The 27,168-nt window shown below is 45.4% G+C and overlaps 1 protein-coding gene across 2 annotated transcripts in view; it reads right to left on the bottom strand.

Moving 5' to 3' along the window:
* The window catches only part of EGFR (epidermal growth factor receptor), a 243,829-nt gene that overhangs the window by 173,309 nt on the left and 43,352 nt on the right, over positions 1-27,168 (bottom strand). The window contains exon 1 of one of the 2 annotated variants that reach the window (XM_014946982.1): positions 26,467-26,928. The exons of the other annotated variant lie outside the window; for it this stretch is intronic. Within the exon in view, the coding sequence (XP_014802468.1) occupies positions 26,467-26,563 (97 nt within the window). The 5' untranslated portion in view covers positions 26,564-26,928. Of the gene's footprint in view, positions 1-26,466; positions 26,929-27,168 lie in introns of those variants that run through there. 2 annotated transcript variants of the gene reach the window in all.

The raw sequence follows: 27,168 nt of genomic DNA, 5'->3' as shown, positions 1-27,168 counted from the left end.
TTTTTTTTTTTTTTTTTAAAGTAAATTAATTTAAATTCATCACGGGAGGAGAGAGACACTAGGAAGAGCAAGGTGTGAGAGCTTCGCTTGCTTTGGTTCAGGTTCCTCGGTGTTTAGCTGGAGGTGTTCACCCAACAGCCCAAGGCTCAGTCGGTTTCCAGTGGGTGATGCAGACGTTTGTCTGGTAGGAACAGGAGACTAAAAGCATTAGAAGAGCCAATCCCACATAAAGAACATGGAACATCTGGCCCCTGCAGTGCTTGCTTGTGTTAAGCTACTGCTAAGTGCCATAAAAAGTGATCATCCCTTCATACTTCAGCCCAAAGCCTCCAGCAATTTGTTCCATTACCAAACCTCAAACCAACCACTTGTTCGATCGGGTGCTTTTTAGACCTCTGTGCACTGCCCTTTCATTTGTCACACTCAGGAAAGCAGGTACGTAGCCATTTTTGGTCTCTTTCCACCCATCAGCCACATGATGACAAGCTCACCATGGAGGAAATCAAGGGGCAACACTCGGCGTTAGGGCCTCCCCGTCCCTTTACTTCTCAGACCCCACCACAAGCAGACCTCTTCTTCACTGGGCTCTCCAAAGAAAACACTCAATGCTACTTAAACTCCCAGGCCCGAAGGATTTTCCTTTGCATCACATAAATTTCCTCATCCAACCGGCAACTTCTCTTCTTGCTTTAATGGCCATTCACCAGATTTCAGAAGGAACCCCGAGGTACGAAGGGGCTGGGCTTTGATGGGGACGCAGCCCCCGTGCCCCATCCAAACAGCTCGATCAAGGGAAATGGAGCAGAGAGACTGTGCCAGCAGCTGAAAGGTTTTTCTAAAAAATCACCGAGAAGGAAAATAAATAAATAAATTAAAAAATTCAATTGCCGGCCTCACGCGGGGTGGGGTAGTACCATCAATACGTGACAAAAAGCAAGCACTTGGTTTCCAAGGGGTCATTAAGCCTTTAACTATCCACTTAACACAAATGCCACTAGCAATACTGGTCAAGTCAATGTTTGTGCACAATTAGGCTTCAGATTGAGCTGGGAAGCTGCTGTACATAACGCGATCTGTGGAGACTTGTTTCTCTTTCTAATGGATTTAAATTGCCAATAAAACAGAAGCCTAGGACACAGGTGTAAAACCAAGCTCAAAAGAACAAACATTTTCCCTGCCATTCGTTTTTCAAGGCGCTGTGAAGATCAAGGGGATTTTGTCTTTGTCTGTCCAATGCGTGTAATTTTTTAAAAAAAAAAAAAAAGATAAATTATAATTATGGGGAGGGAGTGCCTTTTGAATCAAATCACGTAATGTCGAGCTGTCACGTGGCACATTTCTCCACCCCTCACCCCAAAGAAGAAGGCTGCAGGTATAAATACCCTGTACCCATAACGCCTGGGGGTGGTGGGGAGGGCAAGCCCAAACCACCCCAGCTATTAAGATGCTTTTCCTTCCTTCCTCTGGAGCTTTGGTCCGGAGGAGCCGTGGATCAGCTCCGTGTGCCTTCAGCCAGCCAGAAAACTTCTGGCCAGGGCAAGGGGCAAGCAGCTGGGCAAAGGAACAGGCTCTATGTTCTCCCAGGCTGAGACGGGCAAACACAACACGCCCAAGATTGGCGTTGGGTGTCTTTGCCAAAGAGAAGTCTCCACACACACCACCCCCTTCCTTTTTCAGGGCTCCATCCAGCCAGTTTGCAAGTATCCTTGTAAGACGTTCGTCAGGTGCAGAAGCTGCTCAGCACCTTTTATGGGCTTCCCCAGATATCACAGGGCTAGTTTTATGCTTACAAAGCCCTTTTGAAGCCAGGCCAAGATCTGCAAACCGACTGTTGTCCTCAGATTTTGCCAATGTGTAAAAGGACCAAATTCTCTTTTAATTCAAATAAGCTATGAGGTCCTGAAGCCTCGACAGGATCAAACGCTTTAAAATACAAAATGAAAAAAAAAAAGAAGTCAAGAAAGGAGATGTAAATGTCCCACCTGTTTTCCTGGTATGCTGCAGAAGTAGCATTAAAAAAAAAAAAACAAAAAACCCCAAATAAATAGCACCCTCACAAACATCCAAACCAGAACACAAACTACTACTCCACGCAGGTGCCCCATAAATATAATCTTTAAACCTTTACCCATAGCTGAATTTGGACTGCAGCAAAATAATAAATAAATTAATTAATTTTAAAAAATCTAATTTGTATTCAGCAGAGGGATGGCTGCTAATGCTGCAGAAAAACACGGCGCAGGTTAATACTCAATATTAATGAGAGCAGAATATCCCAAAGCTGTGAACTACTAAAAAGCTTTCTTACACACAGTCGTGGCTAATGGCAATTTTTTCCCCCCCTTTTTGTTTTCTCTTGCTCCGCAGCTCACAAACCCTGCCAGACTTAGCGAGAAAAAAAAAATATGCTACGGATGGATAAGTGGATGGAGAGGAGCCTATGGAAGAGGTGAAGCAACCCCTCACCTCGAGTTTTAACACAAGGCCTCGAGTTTTAACCCAAAACACAACATCCCAGCTTATCCAGGAGACTCCAACCGGGAGCCAAAAAGCCGATGCGACCCAGTGAGCGGTGCCGGGAATGGTGGGGGCATCCCCAGTGTCCCTGGAGATGGGATCCCATGGGAGCATCTCCCACAGAGCGCCTGGCTCCAGGTGGTGCCTCCCCAGCTCCTTGGAAAGTCAGAGGGAACAAAAAAACAGACGCATTACCCAAAACCATGGGATTTTGTGGACATTTCCACGCACGCAGTCATTTTTTGAAGACCCCGGTATTTACATCTGGCCGTGTCTTCACCCGCCCTTTGTTTTAGGGCTAAGTAAATGCCCGGAGGAAAAAAAAAAAAAAAGTAATTACTTTAGCCCCTGTGCCCTGTATCAGAGCATGCAATTTCTTGATTACGTACAATTATTGGGGGGTTGGGGGCGGGGCAGATTTTAGACCCTATCAAATCTATACAGCAGTGCAGACAGTTATAATACACAGACCCTGATTTTATAATCCTCTTTTGACTGTGTCATGGAAAATATATTGTTCTGACCCCTCAACGGTCAGCCCAACCCACGCCAACAAAACCAAAAAACAACCCCTGCCCCTTCCCAAAAAATCCAGAGCCTGCTGAAGATTCGGTAATCGAATTAGGGTAATTTTAGCTCCTCCTTGCTGTATTTTTTTTTTCGTGGCCATACTCCTTACAGCACTTATTCTGAGACACTAAACCAAAATCCCCTGCTTCATCCGAAGCAGATTAATTATGATTTCCATGCCGAGTTCTCTATTGCAGCTATACAGCGGCCTGAAATAAATACCCAAAAGATCAAAAAAAAGTAATTTAAAGAGTTCTGCAGACAACTTCTCTACCAGGGCTCGGATTCATAAAGTACAAACAGCTTTTTTTTTTTTTTTTTCCCCCCCCCCTTCGGTTTGTTTTGTTTTGTTGCCACAAGCCCTTTCCGCCAGGCAGCACAGAGCAAACCTGAAAGACTCGCATCCCTGCTTTGGAAAGCTGCTGCTGCTTTCCTGGCTGGAGACCCAGGTCTACCTTCAATCCCAAGGACTTCAGCGGGGCTGGGATGGTTTCCCCCCCTCTCTGGAGGGCGGAATGTCACCTTGTGATTTCATGCCTGGATGCTGCAGGTACCCACACTCTCCCCCTTCCATACCCGTGTACAGTACGTAAAGGAACCGTGAGCTTTAGATAACTGCCCTGTAGGTAAATGTTTGCTATTCCTGCCTCCAAATGAAAGCACGCTATCAGACTCAAGACTTTCTTGCAGGATTTTTGAGACGCCGCTGGTGTTTACCCGTAGCTAAAGGTAAGCTCTCTCTTCTCAGCTCAACCAGGAAACGCAGCGAGGGAACACATGCGGCACCAAACGCTGTAAATACGCTGAAGGGAGCCTACAGGAAGGCTGGGGAGAGCCTGTTTAGAAAGGCCTGTAGTGACAGGACGAGGGGCAATGGCTTCAAGCTGGAGGGGAACAGATTTAGATTGGAGATTAGAAGGGGGTTCTTCACTGTGAGGGTGGTGGAGCACTGGAACAGGTTGCCCAGGGAGGTGGTTGAGGCCCCATCCCTGGAGATATTCAAGGAGAGGCTCGACGAGGCCCTGGGCAACCTGGTCTAGTTGGGGGTGTCCCTGCTGACTGCGGGGAGGTCGGACTAGATGGCCTTTGGAGGTCCCTTCCGGCCTGGGAAATTCTATGATTCTATGATTCTATGAAATAAATTGGGCACAACGAAATACGGAGCCTACAAAACAACTTTCTGAGCCTTGGGAAGCTTCCCCCCCACCAACACCCGTCGCTCGCTTTTATCGTGCTGTGAGTTATGGAGAAAAAGTCATCTTCAGATAGCAACCCCAGCTACCACCGCGTCCTTTCAGCCAGGCCCTGAACTTCACGTTACTGGAGTATTTGAATTTTAAAATAGACCATTCCTTCAACGTCTCTGTGAGCAGACGACCAAATAAATTCCCTGCCTAGTTAAACCACTACGAACAGGGAACCCAGTTCCACTGGGAACTCCTTTCAGATAAACAGTCATCAGACTTCTAAGGTTTTCTGTCTCTCTGTCTCCAAAAGCATTTTTAATATACATCTAAAGCAGCTTTTTAAAATCCTGCTAGTGCCGGAAAGCATTCCTCACATAACTTCAAGTTTATCATCAGAGGCGAGTGATTAATTAGAAATCAAGCAGACAGAGGTTGCATTTTTAAAGGTATACATACATTTCTGAGACAAATCACCGCCTGCCTAATAATTATTGCTGTACTGCACTCAAAAGATTGAGTGCAGACAACAAGAAAGACTTTTAAAAATTCCGCTTTTGACTACAATGATTTTTTTTTGTTGTTGTTATGTTTCAGGCAAATTATCATACTTGTTACTGTGAGGGTGGTGAGACACTGGAACAGGTTGCCCAGAGAAGCTGTGGCTGCCCCATCCCTGGAGGGGTTCAAGGCCAGGCTGGATGGGGCTTGGAGCAACCTGGTCTGGTGGGAGGTGTCCCTGCCCAGGGCAGGGGGGTTGGAACTCCATGATCTTTAAGGTCCCTTCCAACTCTAACCATTCTATGTCAGAGCACCTTTGCTAAAAATATATCCATTAATACATGGAAAATCCTTCATGCGCCCCCTGGCATATTAGTACCTGAACTAAACCAAGTTACTGAAGAGATTTCTTGGGGACCACCTTGCTCAGCTTTCCTTATCCTTTGGGTAGCACCACAAAGATGCCCTATGCAGAGTTTCCAGTCCCAGGACACAGCCACCATCACTGCCTTTAGCTTAATGACCTTCAAAGTGCTTTTGGCATTTGTTGAAGCAAAAGGCACCCGAGGCTGCAGGATGGTTACCGTGTATAAATCCGCTCCACACCGTCCTAAAGCACAGATCCCAATAAAAATCAAGGGAGAGCATCTGTGCAGATCAGTGTGGGATTACAGAGAAGGAGTATCAGCACAAGTGCTGGACGTTATACCACAGCGAAGGTGTAAAAAGTAGTAGATCAGAAATCATTCAAAAGTCACCTTTAAGTGTTCATGCCTACCTGGCTCAGTCTAAGGAAGGGAAAGGGCCAGCTGCCTTCCAATCCAACACGGCTTTCCCACAAAACTGCATTTTCAGAGGCATTTTAATGGCACCTTGGCCTCGCCAGGGCTTGGCTTCAGCTCTGAACATCCAGCTACAGCAGATTAGCTAAGCTTCTGCAACGCTCCCTCCCGAGCTACCCAACCAAGGACCTTCATGGGGGAGAAAGGACACGATCCCCAGCGTTGCCTGTCCTCGGGTGGATTGTCAGGACAAATCCCGGAGGGTAAAGGGGAGAGCACGGTATCCCTGAAGGAGCAGACACGCCGCTAGAAGAGTCACTCCCTCCAGCCCTGCAGGTCATTTATCTCACAACTAGCCACAGCTCGCTGGAGAACATTAGTAGAGAAGACTGAAATTCAGGCTGCAAAGCACAGCCCTCCTTCTTATGCAGTTTCAGATTAGCACCTGTGCAGATTTTTGTCCATATGATGATTTCAAAGCACTTTCAAAGACTAAAGGTGCCGTCCAGGAATGCTCGTCAAGAGGGGAAAAGACCAGCACGCACATATAGCATTTTTCTGGGGTTTATTTCAAGAATTAGAAAACTCCATTTGTGCTCTTGTTTTCTGCAATCTGATAAAAGCAGTAGCTGTGGGGAATAAGCCAATAAAAGAACAGCAATCAATAATAATCTTGCAAACACAGTGCTACTGAGAGCCATAAAGTAATTCCTCATAATCCCAAGTATGCTTTTCCTAAGAACACAGTTTTACTAATACACAGATACTCAGCTCTTTCTAAGAGCTGATAAGGATTAAAAATACAAAGAAAAGTAGTAAATTCATTAGCATAGAAGGTCTTCCAATACCACAGTGTCTTAAAAGAAAAACTTCTAAATAAGATATTGACCTTAGACTACTTTTCAATGATAGATAGTTTTCATTGATAGATAGTATCATTGATATCAATGATACTATCTATCAATGATAGACTAGTTTTCAATGATAAGGTATAGTCTTAATGAGTCCAGACCAGCTTAAAACTAGTCTTTCCTAGGACTCTCACCTGCCCTACAACAATTGCACTTTATTGTACAGAAACATTTATAAGACACCACTCTAAGGTTTAACAGACAGCAAAACGCCTTTATACACACACACCTCAACACCTGTCTCCTTGCTATCAAACACAGGTGATGCACAAACATCACACGAAACCTTGTTTAAAATTCCCACCCACAAATCAAAACTTCTGATACTTCCAGTTACTCATCCTCAGCCAGTGGCTCATTGTCGAGAAATGCCAAGTATCTGCCCTCGCCAGTCACCACGCCCCAGAGAAGTGTCCTCACCTGAGCCTCTCAAAACCATCACTCAACAATTAAACAACAGAATTTTTTGTCCCCTGTAAAGCACAAACCCTAGGCCTGCACACAACTCCCCTCATCCCCAACGGGTCGCACTCAGACTTGAAATAACGCACCTGCCAAAGCAGCTTGCTGAATCAGAGCTATTGCTAATTATTTCCATTAACTGCTCTTCTCAGCTTCTGCACAAATTCTTTACTCCTTTGACTGCAGCATTCAGCAAGCGCTAAGTTCCTGCTCTCACTTTAGTTTCGTGCACTTTAAAAATCTGTCTGATGGACTTTTCTAAGTGCTACATAGACGGGAGCTGCTTCACTAGCGGGTGGTATAGCAGTTGCTGTGGTAACACCATTTTTTTTCCTTAAGTATAAACCGAGAGTGCCAGAGGCCTCTATAAACTAAGAATTGCATATTAACATATCGTCTCAGGGCTAGAGTAAATAATTCATTTTATTTCAGAGAGAGAGAGGGAGGGAGGAAGGGATGGAGATATACACAGACGCCCTTCTTTGTAGGAGCTCCTGTGTAAAAGTTCTGTGGCAAACACGTCCAGAGTGTGAGTGAAAGACCATTCAACTCCACCAAGTTTAGAGAAATCTCCTTTTTGCTAAACCATCAGACCATCACTTTGGGTGGCATAAATCAATGCTGAAGCCACACCACTTTACATGACCTAAAGAATTCACCCACCTTAATCCCATCCAGCAAGCTACCCAAAGACAATCTTTTACGAAAAGAAAGTGGAAGGACAATTAGTCACACACGTACTTACTAGACTTACTTTTAAGCATACCCAGTCAAAAGAACTCGTTTCAAGTTATAACACTGACACCACAATACCTTGTGATGTGATTATAATTTATAATACCTTTTATAATACCTTATAATTACTTTTATACAAAGGCTATGCCTAACAGAGTGTGGTAGTCATATCAGTTTTTCCCTTTAAACTCGATGAGAAGAGTTTTCTTAGGCAAATAAAGTAATAAAAAAACCTGATCCCGCCAACCTGGCAGGCAAAATATCCATAGACTTCAAAGGAATATTATGCTTAAGGTTTGCTGGGTTGAGCCTCAATAGAAGACGGGTGTCCCTACTCCAGCGTTACTTTAATTGAGAAGCAAGAATTCCAGATTTTCTTCTTTCTCCTCCAGCTCTCCGTAATTTTATCTTGTCCATAACCCTCCCCTGTGTGCAGCTGCAGTGTTGGTCACCGAAGTCACAAGCTCTCAAGCTGGGGAGCCAAACTCAATTCCAGGCCCTCCTTGAATTCCACCTCACCACCTGCTGCCAAACGCATCGCTTTTGTCACAGCCGGTGGGCGACTCGAGACCATCAGTTTAAGAATCACCTTTTTTTTTTTTTTTTTTCTGGGGTAAAGCACTCCTGAAGCTGCAGAGGCGGAGAGTGGAGAATATATTCCCCCAGGATACGTTCCGACCTCTCCTGCTACTCCCTAAAGAAAATTAATCAAATAAACACGGGCAAGCGATAAACCCAGGAGGGCAGGCCATGGGCCACACCATGGGCCTCACAGGCCTGAGGGCTCTGTCCAGTTTTAGGGCCCTCACCACAAAAAAGACATTGAGGGGCTGGAGCGGGTCCAGAGAAGAGCAATGGAGCTGGTGAGGGGTCTGGAGAAGAAGTCTTGTGAGGAGAGGCTGAGGGAGCTGGGGGTGTTGAGCCTGGAGAAAAGGAGGCTGAGGGGAGACCTTCTCACTCTCTCCAACTCCCTGAAAGGAGGGTGTAGCCAGGGGGGGTCGGTCTCTTCTCCCAAGTCACAGGAGATAGAACAAGAGGACCTGGCCTCAAGTTGCACCAGGGGAGGTTCAGATTGGAAATTAGGAAAAATTTCTTCATGGAAAAGTACGGGCTGGTAAGGTAAGGCAGCTCCTCCTTCCCATCCCACACTGCAGAGGTGGAAAAGTCCACCTTCAGCTCCTCATCACGCTTTGCATTTATCAACGCCAAATATCACCGACAGTATCAGGGTCGGAGGGTTTCACCGCCTGGCTAAACTAATGACACACGGAGGAGCATCTTCCTGCTCTCATCACCGTGCTACAAGCACAGTCTAACAGCTTTCTTGTTTAATGCACTGTTAAACACCCCATGCTATTTATTTTCTTGCAAGAGAACTTCCTTCTCGCCCCACTTTGGATCGTAGCCCATCTCGCATCACGCTGGGGCAGATAATTTGTTATTTAACCAATCATGTGGAAGGGATGAAGCCAGGGGGGTGGGGGCGGGGGAAGGAAAGGTAGGAAGGTAGTAGCTGTGAAAACAATTTGAAAGGGAGCATACACATTGAGACAACTTGTAAGTTATAGACAAAATCTAAGTGCTTCTGCAATTTTTTCAGAATGGCAAACTAATGGTGATGAAACTAATTACACCTTTTTAATGTTCACCTTCTAATAACTGTCATGCTTAAAAAAAAAAAACAACAACCCACAGAGAAAACTAACAACAGAGTAGAACTACAGTAAACTTCAACTGGTTTTCAATTTTCATGCAAAACCCTTTTCTGCTGACCTCACGAGAGCTCGGCAGAGGTAACGAGAAGGTGCCAACGCTCCACACATGGGACTACAGCTTCAGGTGTAAACCTACCCCAGCCCAACCCAGGTGAGAGAGCTCTCAGCAATCACAGCAATTGTGGATCTGACCCGTTAATTGTCAGCTGACAGTATTTTTAATTTTTTTTTTTCATTTGAGTTATTACACCGTCAGGACGAAAGTCTTATTTTATGTAATTACATAAACACAATTGATGGTAGCAATTTATTCCAGGGGCTGAAGACGTTCACTGGCAATCTAACAATGGAGGGAATTATTGCTGACAATTTTACAAAAGCTTTTATCAAAGTTTATGGGCCATTAAGCCCAACAGTGCGATTACCAGTACGGTATCATCACTCTCAATAGCACAGTGTTGGCCCAGAACAATCCATTTTCTAATCCTGTCTGTTATAACTAGTCTGCTTACTCTGAAGTCACTAAATTTTTTTTTTTCATTTGAGTTATTACACCGTCAGGACGAAAGTCTTATTTTATGTAATTACATAAACACAATTGATGGTAGCAATTTATTCCAGGGGCTGAAGACGTTCACTGGCAATCTAACAATGGAGGGAATTATTGCTGACAATTTTACAAAAGCTTTTATCAAAGTTTATGGGCCATTAAGCCCAACAGTGCGATTACCAGTACGGTATCATCACTCTCAATAGCACAGTGTTGGCCCAGAACAATCCATTTTCTAATCCTGTCTGTTATAACTAGTCTGCTTACTCTGAAGTCACTATTCTATTTCTGAAATGATCCCAGTCTTTGAAAAAGTATTTGAGTTTAGTTCATAGACGGGATCCAATCAGTACCATATTAAACCAGCAGAACACAGCCCGAGTCCTTTTCAAGTGCCTTAACTAATTCAGATTTTCTCTTCATATGATGAAAACCAAAACACAGGTATTAAGCATATAAGCATACATACATGAAATTCCATGACACGCAGAGGCAGCCTTAAGAAACAGGCAATACAATAAAAAAAAAAAAAAAAAAAAGAGAATATTTCCCTTTAGAATCTGAGAGAATTCAGTTCTTGACCTCAGCTTGGCACTGGCACCTTCCCTGCCCTATGCTATCAGGAATTAATTTGGTTCACAGTAACTGATGACCAGGCACAAAAGAAACAGAGGAGGTGTTAATTAGCTATTTTTACTCTTAATTCACTGAATACCATGCGCTCATTGATGCAGACTAGACTGCTGCTGTTCAAATCGAGACGACCCTCATTTAGACAAAAAAGGGTCTGTTCTTCCTTTTTTTTGCGCTTCACAAATCTTTTAAGTGTCAGGGAGGATTATCCACACGTACTGATGGGAGCATCTTACACCCTGATGAACACCAACTTCCATGCTGCTGGATTAGCTCATCTACCACAGACAACCGTGATAAAGTGATGCTGCCTAAGGGATCTGCCTCATTAAGGAGGGAAAGAGAGAACAAGAGCGGCTCCGAAATAATAAAAATCATTAACAAGAGCACCTTGCAGAGCTTATTAGGTAGAAACAGACTGGCAATACCATTGCTCAACGCTTAATTACTTTTTGAAGACCAGATGGAAATGAGACACCTTTCAAATCCCAAACAAAAAGACAAATATCAAAGCAACCCATTAATTGGGCATGTATCCTAACACAGATGTTTTAAGGAATGGTCAGATCCTATCTGATAACTGAAGATGCTGAAGTTTTGACTTCATCTGCTACTGTAGATATCCCCATTGCCAGTGGTCAAATTGGGAATTACAAATGGCAGGGATCACATTTTTCCTTTTACGCCTAATTAAGACCACTGCAACTCAGCTACTCTTCCTCCTTTCCAGAGAGGTGGAAGCCAAGCACGCCCCATAAACATGACTTGCATGTTTCCCTTTCTGGATGTGCAGTGAAACGCTTGTCCCGGCTCCCAGCCCCAAAGACTGATCTTCTGCCTTCAATTTTGGAAAAGTGGTAACAGCATCAACATCTACCTAGATGCTACAACCCCAACAATACAAGAGCAGAGCTTCTGATCTCCTGTTCACATTCCCGAGGTCTCCACTGGGAAAGACCTGGATGGGTACCTGAGGGAAGGGAGATGGGGCTGTTACTAGAGTTTTCTTACAGCTTGTTTTTCAGGAAATGTCTTCTCTCCTTTAGGCTGCCTCTGAAAATGAAATCTCACTGCCACCACTTCCCAACTCTCAGCAAACACCAAGGGCTACATCACATCATCCTACATGCTGCTCTGCGGTACAAAATCCCTGTTCATGTGGAGACCCAACAGCTTAAATTATGGTCTAACCCTGACAAAGCAACTTCCAGAGTCAGGATTTTGCCAACTAACACTTCTGTTAAAAAAAAGTTTGTTTTGTTCTGGTTTCATTGGTTTTTCACTTGGGGTTTTCTGTTTGTTTTTAACAGGGGTGAGAGGAAAAAAAAAAAAAAAAAGTCACTTTACTTGGTGTAAAACTAGTCTGAAGAGTAGCAAAACAAATTGAATCCTGTTCAACAAGTGAGAATGTCAAGTTTCCACTCATGAGAAAAAGGCTGCAATAAAAATGGAGAAGAAAAAACACTCCACACATGGAACAGCTTTTGCCTAAAGGCACTTTCTGTTCAGCAGTTCCCAACAACGTCATGCCAACCAGTGATGGGCTCTCACGCAGGGACTTGAGGACACCTCTCCCCCCCTTTTTTGTCAGGGGGGAGAGATGTTTCCTTGTCTCCACATGCCCAGTAGATGATCTCTCTACCTCCAGATTTGACACGTGAGAAGCAAGCCTGCGAAACATTAGTCGTTATCTGCCCTTGCCACAGCTTTACCTTCCCCATGATTAAAGGGAATGAAGAAGGATTTTTTTTTTTTTTTTCAGCTTCCAAAGTCATAGCTTGTGCAAAGTTTTTTACCTGGCACCAAAAAAATGGTATCCTCATTATTTTGAAAGGCACTTTTATCAAAAAGGTACCCCTAGTGCATCTTCAATGTTGTATTAAGGGAAAAAAGTTGGAAAGAAACACGATGCCAAAATTTTCTCCTGAATAGAACAGATGATCATCTGGCCAGTAGGTCCCCAAAGCTCACCCATTCCCCACGTTCCCCAGGGGCACCATCAGCTGGAGCTGCTTACTGCCTTCGATAGCTCAGGTGTATTTTCTTAAATTAACCAACGTTGCTGTGTACACGATATAGCCAGTTATGACAGAGTAGTAAAGTGACCTTTTTTTTTTTTTTAAATACTACTTTCACAACACCAAAACCACATGGGATTTTTCGATTACATAATGCAGCTACTTAAAATTAAGACAAACTAAAAAATAACAACAGCAGGAAAAAAAGGCCAAGAAGACCCTTCCTTCCCTGTCTTCTACACCGAATTAAGATGCTCTCGTCACAAGTCCAAACCCAGCAGCAGAAGCTGGAGGTGAACCATGAAGCACATCCCCTTGGGAATACTGAAAGGCTCTTTTATCATATAGGTCAAATTTTAATATCAAATAATATTTAATTTTATCAACAGCCTTGGAACTGATGGCCCAGGAAGACAGGAAGGAAAACTAAGACTGCAGCAAACTGCAAACGTTTGGGAAGCATCTGCTTGAGAATCCCACCCCCCTCTACAATTAAAGAGAATGGAGGCGCACTTGGGAAGGTGACTCCTTTTTCCCCCTGTTAACTATCTGCTTGAGGAAAATTAATAAGAAAACACAACTGGTGAAGATTCAGCACAATGCCACCTGTACGAAACAAATGCATATCTCATTTTAATGTAAGCTTTGGTTAAGTGGCTTGTGTTGAAATGCCACCTAGCATTCCAAGTGTAACCCAACTTAATCATATCTATTGAAAACCACATAATAAATAACATTAAATATGCAGCATGCCATCCTAATTGCAGAGGTCGTCTCATTTACTAGAAGTCATTTATTTATTCAAATGACTTGAACTACGTGATTCAATCTGAATCATGGGAACTAGTTACTGATTTGTGGAAACAGCCTCTTACTGCTTTGCTGAAGGCATTGCTGAAATAACTGACCCAACTGCTAAAACAAGCTTCTTCCTTGAACCCTCCTTCCTTAGTCCTACCTCCTGAGTGAACTTCAGACAACAAGATTGCTCTACAAAAGCATTTTGAACTTAAGAATTAAAAAAAAAAAAAACCAAACCCAAGCCCACCACCTCAATTTCTTACAAGCAATGAAAAAAAAAAAATAGTATTTCCAAGGTGACAGAAATCGCTCAGCGACAGGGAAAGTGCACTTGGCAGAATTTAAGTACACGGCTCACAAGAAGAAATGTTTACTACCTCAGACATGAATCAAATTCAGCATTCAGAAGTCTACGTATGCCTCCCAGATATTAATGGGGGTGTGGGAATACATATCCCCAGATGGAAGCAGCTATAGCCTTTTGGTTTGGGTTTTTTGGTTTGTTTGGGTTTTTTTATAGGTTTTGGGTGGTTTTATTTCAAGCTAGATCTTGCAAGTATGAAAACTGCCATGGTTTTAAATTTGAAGAGGGGAGATTTAGATGAGATATTAGGAAGAACTTTTTTGCTGTGAAGGTGGTGAGACACTGGAACAGGTTGCCCAGAGAAGCTGTGGCTGCCCCATCCCTGGAGGGGTTCAAGGCCAGGCTGGATGGGGCTTTGAGCAACCTGGTCTGGTGGGAGGTGTCCCTGCCCAGGGCAGGGGAGTTGGAACTCCATGATGTTTAAGGTCCCTTCCAACTCCAACCATTCAATGATAACTGTGCTGTAGCCACGCAGAAAGTATAATTCAGGGAAGAATTGAGACTTTACACCTGCTTACACCCAACACTGGTGTGCAGCTACTGTTATTTCAGGAGGTGGAAGGGTATCCCCCCGGGGTGGTGGAGCAAGGGGCCACGGCAGGGAATGAGCACCCTTGGGTGGCAAGGAACCAAAGCAGGTGCATGCCACCGTGGGTCACTTCATCCCAGCCTCCGTCAAGGGACGTGCCCCTGGGGAAGGACAGGCAGAAGGGCCTTCAAGGAAAGAGGGGAAAGGATGCTCTGTGTGTGAGATGTTGTTTTGAAGGCAGTGAATAAGCCCTGAGCAGGATGCTGGTTACCTTCTACTCCAGGCAGTGTTTATCATCGGCTCGGTCATGGGACAAGAGGCCAAAAAATCCCAGCAGGTGACTTCACCAGCAGCCGGCTGTGTTGCCTCAGGCAACCATTCCAAGCCCCTGTGGCTCCCGATTGGTTAAAAAAAAAAATAATACTTTTCCCTTCCTAGACAAGCTGCGTGAGCTCACGGTGCCCATGTGCCAAGAAGGGCTGATTTCCAGGGCTATCCTGGTTATCCTCACATTTACCCCTGGATCTGGCGACGGGACGACAGGGATTATGCCACAGTGTTTTGATGACCCAACTCACACAAACCCTATTTCCCACAAACTGATAATTTCCTTCTCGTAAAAGCCGGAGCTAAAATACTACTGCCCTGTCAGAGATAGCTGGTTTATATCCTCTCCTCCTTCCCTCAACATCTTCCCCGGAAAACATCCCGCCGGACACAGTCCCTGCCCACTCACCCAGTCCCACAAGGAGCAGTCTACCCCAGTTCTGGAAGAACCACCGTTGCTGGTTCGGCATATATATTTATTTTTATTATTATTGGGGGGTTTGGGATGGAGGGGGCTGGCAAACCCACCGCTTTTCCATCCAGGGAGCTGGAGGGTACACCAGGAAGCCTACCCACCCTGCACCTTTGCCAGCTGAAGAACCCAGAGAATGGTAACCACTAGACAGAGGAGAGGAGAAGGCCTTTCACCCACACAGCAGCTCCACTGGCCCTTGGGGCATTGCTACTGCTCAGCAGCTTTCACCTCATCTTCCCAAAGCCCCATCCTCCCTGCTTCTGCACCTCTCGCAAAGACCTGCACACCTCCAGCTCCTCACCGGCTGGAGGTCAGCAAGGTACAGTGAAGGTACCAACCATGAAAGCCAACCCCATCCTGGGCTGCATCAAAAGAAGGGTGGCCAGCAGGTCATGGGAGGTGATTCTGCCCCTCTACTCTGCTCTGGTGAGACCCCACCTGGAGCACTGTGTCCAGCTCTGGAGTCTTCAACACAGAAAGAACATGGACCTGTTAGAACGGGTCCAGCAGAGGGCCATGAAGATGATCAGAAGGATGGAGCACCTCTGCTGTGAAGACAGGCTGAGAGAGCTGGGGTTGTTCAGCCTGGAGAAGAGAAGGCTTCAGGGAGACCTTATAGCAGCCTTCCAGTACCTGAAGGGGCTACAGGAGAGATGGGGAGGGACTCTTGATCAGGGAGTGGCGTGATAGGACAAGGGGTAATGGTTTTAAGTTGGAAGAGGGGAGATTTAGATTAGATCTCAGGAAGAAATTCTTTGCTGTGAGGGTGGTGAGACACTGGAGCAGGTTGCCCAGAGAAGCTGTGGCTGCCCCATCCCTGGAGGGGTTCAAGGCCAGGCTGGATGGGGCTTGGAGCAACCTCCTCTGGGGGGAGGTGTCCCTGCCCAGGGCAGGGGGGTTGGAACTTGATGGGCTTTAAGGTCCCTTCCAACTCTAACCATTCTATGGTTCTATATGTAGGGCCAGGGAAGTAATGGAGACCGTGCTTTTTATTGTTGCTTATTATTAATTTTATTATTAATTCTATCATTAAATCTCATTATCTTATTAAGTCTACTATTATTTTATTATTTGATGAAAATGGAAAAGCGACCACAAACATTTCAGACTCCACTGCTTTCTCTACTTAACAGTGCTTTTCACATCTGTCCAAGTGACAGCTTACCCCGTCCCCAAAACCTGAAGTTTTTCAGGGAGAAGGGAATTGGAGTGAGTTCATTAATTTGAGCCAAACTCAGCAAACTTTTTTTTTTTTTTTTTGACCAAAGCAAGAGTGGGAGGAAGGCGTAAGAAAATTAAGTGGTGTTCTGGTATTTTCAAAATAAACCTGCACATTTTCATTTCAAACAGCATTTCATTTTCCTTCTTACCCAACTTAAAAAGAAAAGAAATGGTCTCGGGTCAAATTTAATCTTCCAGATTATCTTAAAAACAGGTTTTTTTGGTTGGGGTTTTTTTGTTGGGGGTTTTTTCCCCCCCCCCCCTTCACTTCACTAGAACCACCCCGACATATTTGTTTCAGTTTGACTAGAAGTTTTTGGGGTTTTGGTTTTGTTTTTTTTCTTCAGCCTGCCGAAACAAACAAAACCCACCCAAGATGTGCTACACTCTACCAGCAAGACATGCATGAGAACACGTAGATGTTTACTTTCATGTACGCAGATGTGCTGGGCAGGAGAAGGCACGCTGGCGGGAGGAGGAACCTCGCATGGATCCATCAACAGCCAAAGCACACTTTGCATTAAAACTTCAAAACGAAAGCTCACACCCCTCTATGGGCTGCCTAAATCCAGTGCTGTTCTTTCCTAGCAATGCCTTCCGTTAAAAAAAAATAAAATAAAAAGGTGTAATGTGGTAGTGAGCCTGTTTCCCATCTCCATGGCCAACCTCCATGGCCTCGTCTTTTCCCTCTTGATCACCAGAAAGTCCTCCTGTTCAAACACACAAACTCATGAGTGGGTTTCTTATACTTCGCCCTCGTGAGCAACACTCAATAACATTATTAAAGCACAACAACCACAAGGCCCTACCTACACACTCTCCCTACAAGAAAAACTATGAAGGCACGTCATAGTTTCTCAAAAAAAAAAAAAAAGTCTTGCTCCAGCAGGAATAGACATATATTTTGGTACAACTTCTCCATACTTCGAGTACATCTTTTTTCTTTTTTTTTTTTCCACATTTTGTTTAAGAATGACTTCTGCTGCTCATATTCATGCCAAATGTTCTGTAACTATTTCTGAAGGAAAAAAAAAAAATACTGTGAGGTCAGCAGAATTCAGCCCTCAAAAAAAAAAAAAAAAAAAAAAAAAAAAAAAACCACTTATTCAATTTCCAAATAGAGATAATTTTATAAAATAAATTAAAATTTTTTTTTTTTTATTTTTTTTTAAAAAAAAAAAAAAAAAAATTGGGGGGGCAAAAAAATACACCCCAAAAAAAAAAAAAAAAAAAAAAAAAAAGAAGTATCACTATCCCGTTTGCTGTCGTTGGAAGCCAAGAAGCAACACATCAAAAAACCAGAATGGGCAGGAACGCTATTAGATCTCGTGCTGCACCTACTCATAAAGTCTTCCTGGAAGCGCAGGGGCACAGTGGAAGGTCAAATTGATAGGTCTTTAACAGGGTCAGCGTGTACCATACCAAGCTAAACAACCTTCAGACCTTCAACCTTCACAACATCAAGCCGTGGATTCCCCTGCTGCATATCATTACCTCCTGGCAAAAAAAAAAAGACACCCAACCAGACAAACCAACACAAAAAAAAAAAAAAAAAAAAAAAAAAAAAAAAAAAAAAAAAAAACCCCACAAAAAGTCACCCGAACACTTTCTATCCCCACCTACACAATGCTGACAAATCCATCGTGTTGGCTCCCCGTGCCTTTCTGCGTTTCTAGAGCCAACAGGTAGGAATGGCAGTGGTACTCAGGGATGGAGAACATCCCAGGAGTCACATCCAATGCAGCTTTTATCCCACCCCTTGTCACCCGCGCCTGGAGGACGTCTGGCACTGCATCAGCCTCATTCAAAGGGTGCATCCATCCCAGAGGTGAGGGTCCCTCTACCCATCCCTCCTGGTTATTCCCGCTCTCCTGCTGTATATCCCTTAGCTTCGTGGAGCAGCAGCCCCTGCTCAGCCATCACCCCCGGCACAAGAACTGCTTAGGACCCAGAAAAGCACAATTCTGCACTGACTTCGCCAACTGCACTTGTGGCAAGAGGTGTTGCTCAAGGTTAACCTCCAGGAGAGAGAGAGCAAGGCAGGTGACTCTCCCCACCAGAGCAATAAACGCTGATGGAGCGTTCACCGGAGGCTCCACACCTTCTACCACTGCTCCGGAGCAAATTGGGGAACCCAGATACGTGAGCACACCTTCCACTGAGGAGCAAAGGGAAGCTCTGTTGCCTTTCCTAATCAACTTTCTGCTAAAACTAGCCAAATCCTAGCTGGATTGAGTGGGATACCTCTGCCAGCTGAGCCCCGAGCAGCAGAATTGCATTTTTCCTTCAGCGGGAGGAGAGCAGTACAGCAGGATGGGGGGCTGAGGAATTACTAACAGAAGATGCCATTGCTCGAGCAGCTAGGAGGTCATATTTATGTATTTATTTATTTTTACAGCATAAGATCTAACCCTTTTTTTTTTTTTTTCCCCCAACAGTCTAAATTCAACAGTCAGCCAGGTCACCCCAGCTCCTCATGTAGACTGGCCAAGGCCAGAGGATGCTTTTGTGGGTACGGCCAATTCTGGCTCCCCTTTCACCCCCTCCAGTTAAAGTTCTCCAAGTCCCAGCACTTTTCGCTCAGCATAAGAAGTCATGACGACATTTAGCACCAAAATGGTTCCATTATATTCACAATATGTTATAAGACCGCTGTCCCCACACCGCTGCCTGCCAGTGCATGAGAATATCAATAGCCTTTCCCACACACACAAGACTAAAGGCAGCAACTTTCACCTAAACATCAACCCTTTAGATTTTCAGCAGTTGTATGATTTTGTTCAGTCTTTCTCTAGGTTTTATTAAAATCGCAGTGGTACAAGTGCCCCATGAAATTTTTGTTCTGCGCTCTACAGCTTGATAAAGTATTTTGCAAGCAGGGAAGTACAAGTGAGATTTTAATGGCAGCGCAAAGCTGTATCCTGGATACAGTACGTTCCATTTACCTGTATCCAGAAGAAATGTCACACTGCAACGCGCGTGTGTGTTACCATGAGATAACACATGCCTTCTGGGAATTAGGGAACACTTTGCCTTGCTTGTGCCTTCAGCAGACTGGTGGGAATTTTTTTATGGTAATAAGTAACCCAAAATGTCTAATTCCTGCAACAAAATAGCAAGGAAAAAATAAACAATTACTTCATTGTTATGAAAGATCACGTTCCTTCCTGCTGACAAAAATATTAGTAATTGAAGATGCCTTGAGAATGTAGCTGAACTATCTACATGCCTGCACCTAGAATATTCTGTGGGTGTGCAGTTTATTATGCACACTGCACACAGGTATAAATATATATTGATAAGTACCATTTTCAAATGTGCATAGACATTTGAAAAAAAATATGCCTGTCGCTAATAAACTATGTACATATATTTAATTTTATAACTATTTAACATGATGTTTCCCTTTAACTGGAATTTGGAATTGCTTTGAACATGTGGCACTATTGCACTTTTAAAATGCTCTAAATGTTAATGCTGCAAATTGAAAACAGACCTTTCACTACAAGGATTTATTGACAGGTTCATGACTCAGTTTTGGAAACATTTAGCAATATTTAATTTTCAAAATAACTAAATAAGCATATTTCAAGGATTGTATCAATTGAATTGTTTCTATAAATGACAGGTTTTTTTGTTTACAGACTTTCAGAAAGAAGGATCTTTATTGCACAGAATACCTTTTGTCCCAAAAACTTCTTGTTTTATAGGTACCAGGTATTGAACCTTTTCTTGATTAGAGGATCCTGCGGGATTCTGACACATCGTAAAGCACTTCCCCCCATACTTAACTTTTGAGCTTACTGTGGACTTACGTGCTTGAAATGTGGCACAGACAGGCAGGCACAGGGCTGTCTCACTATTTTTATCATCTCTGGGCAATATTCTACCACTCTAAGCCTTGGGTTCTTTTGGGAAAAAAAAAAAAAAAAAACCCCCAACCAAACAAACAAAAAAAAAAAAAAAAAAAAAAACCCCACAAAAAGTCACCCGAACACTTTCTATCCCCACCTACACAATGCTGACAAATCCATCGTGTTGGCTCCCCGTGCCTTTCTGCGTTTCTAGAGCCAACAGGTAGGAATGGCAGTGGTACTCAGGGATGGAGAACATCCCAGGAGTCACATCCAATGCAGCTTTTATCCCACCCCCTTGTCACCCGCGCCTGGAGGACGTCTGGCACTGCATCAGCCTCATTCAAAGGGTGCATCCATCCCAGAGGTGAGGGTCCCTCTACCCATCCCTCCTCGTTATTCCCGCTCTCCTGCTGCATATCCCTTAACTCCGTGGAGCAGCAGCCCCTGCTCAGCCATCACCCCCGGCACAAGAACTGCTTAGGACCCAGAAAAGCACAATTCTGCACTGACTTCGCCAACTGCACTTGTGGCAAGAGGTGTTGCTCAAGGTTAACCTCCAGGAGAGAGAGAGCAAGGCAGGTGACTCTCCCCACCAGAGCAATAAACGCTGATGGAGCGTTCACCGGAGGCTCCACACCTTCTACCACTGCTCCGGAGCAAATTGGGGAACCCAGACACGTGAGCACACCTTCCACTGAGGAGCAAAGGGAAGCTCTGTTGCCTTTCCTAATCAACTTTCTGCTAAAACTAGCCAAATCCTAGCTGGATTGAGTGGGATTCCTCTGCCAGCTGAGCCCCGAGCAGCAGAATTGCATTTTTCCTTCAGCGGGAGGAGAGCAGTACAGCAGGATGGGGGGCTGAGGAATTACTAACAGAAGATGCCTAATGCAATTCACATCTTTCCAAAATAACCATTGCTCGAGCAGCTAGCTTTCCTTCAGCGGGAGGAGAGCAGTACAGCAGGATGGGGGGCTGAGGAATTACTAACAGAAGATGCCATTGCTCGAGCAGCTAGGAGGTCATATTTATGTATTTATTTATTTTTACAGCGGATGGGGGGCTGAGGAATTACTAACAGAAGATGCCTAATGCAATTCACATCTTTCCAAAATAACCATTGCTCGAGCAGCTAGCAGGTCATATTTATGTATTTATTTATTTTTACAGCATAAGATCTAACCCTTTTTTTTTTTTTTTTCCCCAACAGTCTAAATTCAACAGTCAGCCAGGTCACCCCAGCTCCTCATGTAGACTGGCCAAGGCCAGAGGATGCTTTTGTGGGTACGGCCAATTCTGGCTCCCCTTTCACCCCCTCCAGTTAAAGTTCTCCAAGTCCCAGCACTTTTCCACCAGTGTAACCATGTCTGCATGACACAAGCATGACTTTTGCCACGCGGATCCCAGCCTCACAGGAGGTTTCACACCAAGTTCTCGTGCGTGTAAACACCAATGCTTCGAACACAACACGACGACAATCTGATTTTGAGCCCATGTTCACTCTTTCTGGGGTCCTCCAATCACACAGGCAGGGTGAGTGTGCCCTCCGAGGCACACATCCCACCCAAACTCAGACTAACCCAGGAGTTTGTGGAAATACCAACAGTTTCTAGGCAAAGCCATTCCATGGAGGAGCTGTCACCCTCCCTAAAAAGCATCACAGAATCATCTGGGTTGGAAGGGGCCTTCAAGATCATCTAGTCCAGCCATCAACCCAATTTTGACCAAAAAAACCCATCACTAAACCATGTCTCTAAGCACTAAGTCAACCCATCTTTTGAACACCTCCAGGGATGGTGCCTCAACCCCTTCCCTGGGCAGCCCATTCCAAGGCTTAAGAACCCTTTTGGTGTAAAAATTGTTCCTAATCTCCAACCTGAACCTCCCCTGGCGCAACTTGAGGCCGTTTCCTCTAGTCCTGTCACCTGGAACTTTTCACTGGGCTTGTTTCTGAAGAGCTATTAAGCAAAGGCAGATTGTGCTCATGGAAGATAAGGACACCTCCTGAAGGAACTGGTTTGGCTAGTCAGCTATCTTGCTGCTAAAGCGAGCATATCCCAGTGATTTCAGCGATACATGGATACCCAAATGCAAAAGTCAGCCCTGAGGACCATAATGGCATTGGGCGACACTCCCTGAGAGTCGCTCTCTATAAATTAACAAATAAATTACAACGGACTACTCTGATTGTAAGGTCTCCAGGGCACTGATCTTGATTTCGTATTTAATCTGCAAATCACTCTTGATGCAAGAAGTAACACATTCGTGTTTACCACTGTCCCTCCCGTGTGTAGTTTGCTCACCACACACACACACTTTGCTGAGAAACCCAGCTCTTTTGTGGCATTTTGCACCCAGTCCCTGTATTTTGTGGATTGCCTGAATTAAGGTCTCCACCTTCCCTTCTCTGCTTATCAGACAATAGCGTCGTTATCCCTTAATGACGGGAGGATTTGGGTTTTGTTCTTAATCATCCACACATTGAGGAGTAAGAACAACTCCATAGTCAAGACTACTTATTTATATTATTTCACCAAATTGGGTTGCAGCAGGAGGTAAATTTCCATATCTCTAACTGCATTCACTGCCAAGACTGCAACGGATTTATTTTAGTTTCCAAACCCCCAAGAGTTTGGTCATTTTACCAAGGAGAAAAAAAATAAAAATAAAATAAAATAAATGGATAAATGGGGTGCATAGACAAATCCTTAGATAATAAACAAACACCTGCACTCACACACCCGTGTTTGCTCCTGTGTCCACAGAGAAAACTCCACTTGCATCAGTGATGATACAAACACAGGAATGACAAATACCAGCAACCGCTGGTGCTGCAAGATGAGCACGAGATGTCCTGCACCGGTGGCAGGCAGAGGACACGGCCAACCCCTCGGCCAAGCTGCAGACGTGCAGGCAGCTGCCTTGCTCTGGGGAGACCCCCAAACCAGGCTACACTGAAGAGCATCTCAAAAGGCACGGGATGCCTGGGCATCACCGGATCAAGCCCTACGCAATCCACAAAGATCAGGCTACGTGTACGCATCCATCCAACTGGAATCCTGCGTCCAGTTCTGGGCTCCCCAGTTCAAGAGAGACAGGGAACTACTGGAAAGAGTCCAGCAAAGGGCAACGAAGGTGATTCAAGGATTGAAGCATCTCCCTGATAAGGAAAGGCTGAGAGAGCTGGGACTCTTTAGTCTGGAGAAGAGAAGGCTGAGGGGAGACCTTATTAATGCTGACAAGTATCTAAAGGGTGGGTTGAAGGAAGGTGGAGCTGGACTCTTCTCAGTGGTTGTCAGTGAGAGGACAAGGGGCAACGGGCACAAGTTGGAACATAAGAGGTTCCACTCAAATATGAGGAGAAACTTCTTCACGGTGAGGGTGACAGAGCCCTGGAAGAGGCTGCCCAGGGAGGGTGTGGAGTCCCCTTCTCTGGAGATTTTCAAGACCTGCCTGGATGCTCCTGAGTAACATGCTCTGACAAGCTCTAGGCAATCCTGCTTCAGCAGGGGAGTTGGACTAGATGATCTCTATGGTCCCTTCCAACCCTAAAAATTCAGTGAAATTCAGTGAAATCCAAGTATGGGACAACATCTAGAGCAGAACCTACAGAACAACCTAAAGGGCAGTGGTACAGAACAGCAGCACACACCTGAATGCTGCACGGGACATTAGACGGAGCTTTTTTTCATTTCACCTGCAAATAAATACTCCAACATCCTTCAGGAGCTTCCATTTTCCTTTTTTTTTTTTTTTTTTCCAGAAAGCCACATGAGATATCAGATACACAAGGCCACCGCACCACCCAGCACGGAGCAGCACGCTCCCCGTCCCGCAATGGCCGCGGCTACAGAGCAAAGCTAGAGGTAATAAAACCAGTATAGAGCAACAACAACAACAACAACAAGCAGTTTGTTTAACTGTAAGTGGTGCCACCAAGCAGTAACACACAAAACTGGACGCTTATTCTACAACCTGGGGAAAAGACCCAACTGTATTTAAAGATTTTTCACTCAAACATTATGTCGATCGGATTTTATAGGTTGATTCTGACATTCTTCTAACAAAACCAACATTCGCCCAGGCACTTGATTTTTTTTTTGAGACATCTCCTCTTCTTGCTAATAGAAGAAGTCAGACTGAACTTTTAAAAAAAAAAAAAAAAGTTCGATTTCATTTGCAATTTGAGCTTCTTAAATCCACAGAATTCGGTCTTAAAAACCTCAGGAGTGTTGCATATATTTATTACGGCACATTTACTTCCAGCATTACTCTGAATTCTGATGTCGGGTCCCATCACTTGACCAAGGGGGCAGGTCCTCAACATACACTGATGCCCCATGACCCATTGGACCTGCGGCTTCCAAACAGTATCCCACAATTCTCAAACGCCGCTTCATTTTGGACCCCTGACTTATTTTCTTACTTATCCTCAGGTGGGGAAAGAAACTAATAAAGTCTAATCAATGAAATTCACCCTTCCTGAAGAAATTCTTCTGCCTTCACCTCTGCCTCTGAGCCTACAGCTCTCCTCAGAGGAGCAGTTACCTGCTAACAGAAAGTACCCAAAACCAATCTCTATCAGGTTTATCACTCAGCTGTTGATTATTTCGTAATCCTCAAATAACTGACACCCTCCTGAGCACACGAGACACAGAATTAAAGACTCTAAACCCGGTATTTCCCCTCACACTCTGTATTTCCTACAGGGCACGTGCACCTGAGACCACATCTCCAAAGGCTTTTAACACAAGCACAGCAGATGGAGTCACCTCAGCTTCTCAGCGTTTTCAAAGGGTGAGGGAAAAGGAAAAAAAAAAACAAAAAACCCAACAAAAAAGAAAACCAGGGAAGAAAAACTGCCCATGTTACATCAACAACAGGTACGAACTTGATTTCTGGAACAGAAGAATCTCCACTTTTTGAAGGTTGTGCAACTAAGGTTTTTTTTGGACGGGGCGTTTCTCCCTTTCAGGAGGGTTTTACCATCTGCAGTCACGAAAGAGTAACTCAGCCTCTTTAAGCCATGCATCAACCCTTCTAAAAAACTATTAATTCTCGTCTCCTACTTTTTCTTTAAAAAGAAAGAAAGGGTAAAAAAAAAAAAACCAAACCAAAACACACACAAACCAAACCCCAAACGCAACCAAATCGGTTTTTTTATTATTTTTATTATTTTTTTTTTCCCCCCTGGCTGGCAGATTTCCAAGATAAAAGAGGACTGCGCTCCGCCTGGAACAGCAGCCGGGGCCTGCTCTCTAAAAAAGTCACAAAAGAGAACACCACACACGGAGAGGAGCGGGGGAAAAAAAAAAAAAAAAAGAGAGAGAGAAAAAAAAAAAGAAAAAGGAAAACGACGGAACTGACCAGCCAGAAACGTTTTCTAATCCTTTAAACCGGTTTCATTATAAATAAATAAATTAAATTAAAAAAAAACAAACCCAAACACCGAAAACCAACCCCAAAAACCCCACCGACCCACCCGGAGGCGCCCGCTCCGCGCCGTTCCCACGCACCGCCGCGCCGGGACGGGACGGCTCCCGCACGCTGGGTCAAAGCAGGGAGAAACCACCCCCCCCTTTTTTTTTTTTTAACAACTAGAGAATCAAATACAACAAGAAGTTTCTCCTCTTTCCGCTCCCCCCCTTCCCAGGTGCATCATTTTTTTATTTTTTGATTTTTTAATATTTTTTTTTTCCTTCTGTTAACAGGACAAGCGGCGGTGCGCGGGGCAGGGCGACAGGAGGGTGTTACGCGGAGCGGGGCTTACTCTCGGGAGTGGGGGGGGGTCGCCTGGCTCGCTCCCCCGACCCCCCCCCCCCCCGGGAGTGCCGGCAGCGGCTGAGTCCGGGGGGGAGAGAGCGGTCAAAACGGGAATGGGGTGGAAGAATTACAAAAAAAATAAAAAAAACAGTAAAAAAATAAAAATAAGAATACGAAAGGAGAGAAGCACGACCGATGAGATGTGCCAAGGCTTATTCCCTTTTATTTCCTCCACCCCCACAAAAGAAAATAAGCCGAGAAAATCAGGAAGTCGGAGCTGCCCGATTCGCTGCTATAGGTTTATGGGGGGTTTTTTTTAGTTATTTTTTTCCCCCCCTCTCTTTCTCCTCACCGGTTTTTTGGGGTTTGGTTGTGTTTTGGTTGTTTTTAAGGAAAGAAGTAGTGGGACTTTCCCTTCGCCGTCCACCCCCCCCCTCCTCCCCGGCTCCGCGGCGCGCAGCAGCCCGGCTCCCACGGGGGAGCGGGACCCCCGGGGTGCGGGGAGAGGTGGAACCCCCTCTTTTTTCTCTTCTCTCTTTTCCCCCCAATCCTACCTTTCTTTTCCTCCACGGCGGAGCAGAAGGCGAGGAGCCCCAGCAGGACAGCAGCTCCGCGGGGCCCGGCGGCGGCCAGGGGGCTGCGGCCGCCCATCCTGCGGAACCTCCGCTCCCTCGGAGGGATGGTGATGGTGGTCGGGGGCTGAGGGGATGGGTCGGACGGAACGGGCGCACGGAGGTTTCCGCGGAGCACGCTCGCTCCTCTTCTTCTTCTTCTTCTTCCTCTCCTCTTCCTCTTCTCCTCCTCCTCCCGCGGCCGCGGATCAGCTCCTCGCCGCCGCTCTGCCCTGCGCGCCTCCGCGCAGCATGCTGGAAGGAGGGGGGTGACCGGCGAAGGGCTGCGCGTACACACACACGTGTGTGTGTGTGTGTGCGCCCCCCCTCCCTACTGCTTTCCTCCTCCTCCCTTCTCCTCCTCCTCCTCCTCGCTGCTGCTGCAGGCGGCGGGGGTTACGCGGGGGTTTGCGGGACAGGGGTGCGTCCGGCCGCGGAGCGCAGGGGCTCCCTCTGGGGACGCCGAGGAGGAGGAGGAGGAGGAGGGAGGATGGGGCGGGAGTAAGGAGGAGGAGGAGGAGGAACTCAGCGGCGCCTTCCCCGCCCAGGTGGAGAAGGGGAAGGACCCGCCACCTGTCCCGGGATACAGGGTGAGAGAAGGGGGGCGGGGTTTTTTTTTGGGAGGGGGGGGTGAAGGATGGTTTA

The sequence above is a fragment of the Calidris pugnax genome, unplaced genomic scaffold (assembly GCF_001431845.1).
Source record: "Calidris pugnax isolate Ruff unplaced genomic scaffold, ASM143184v1 scaffold71, whole genome shotgun sequence".
NCBI lineage: Eukaryota > Metazoa > Chordata > Aves > Charadriiformes > Scolopacidae > Calidris > Calidris pugnax.
Note: the sequence above shows the minus strand (reverse complement) of the source record. Positions and strands in the feature narration are given on the sequence as shown.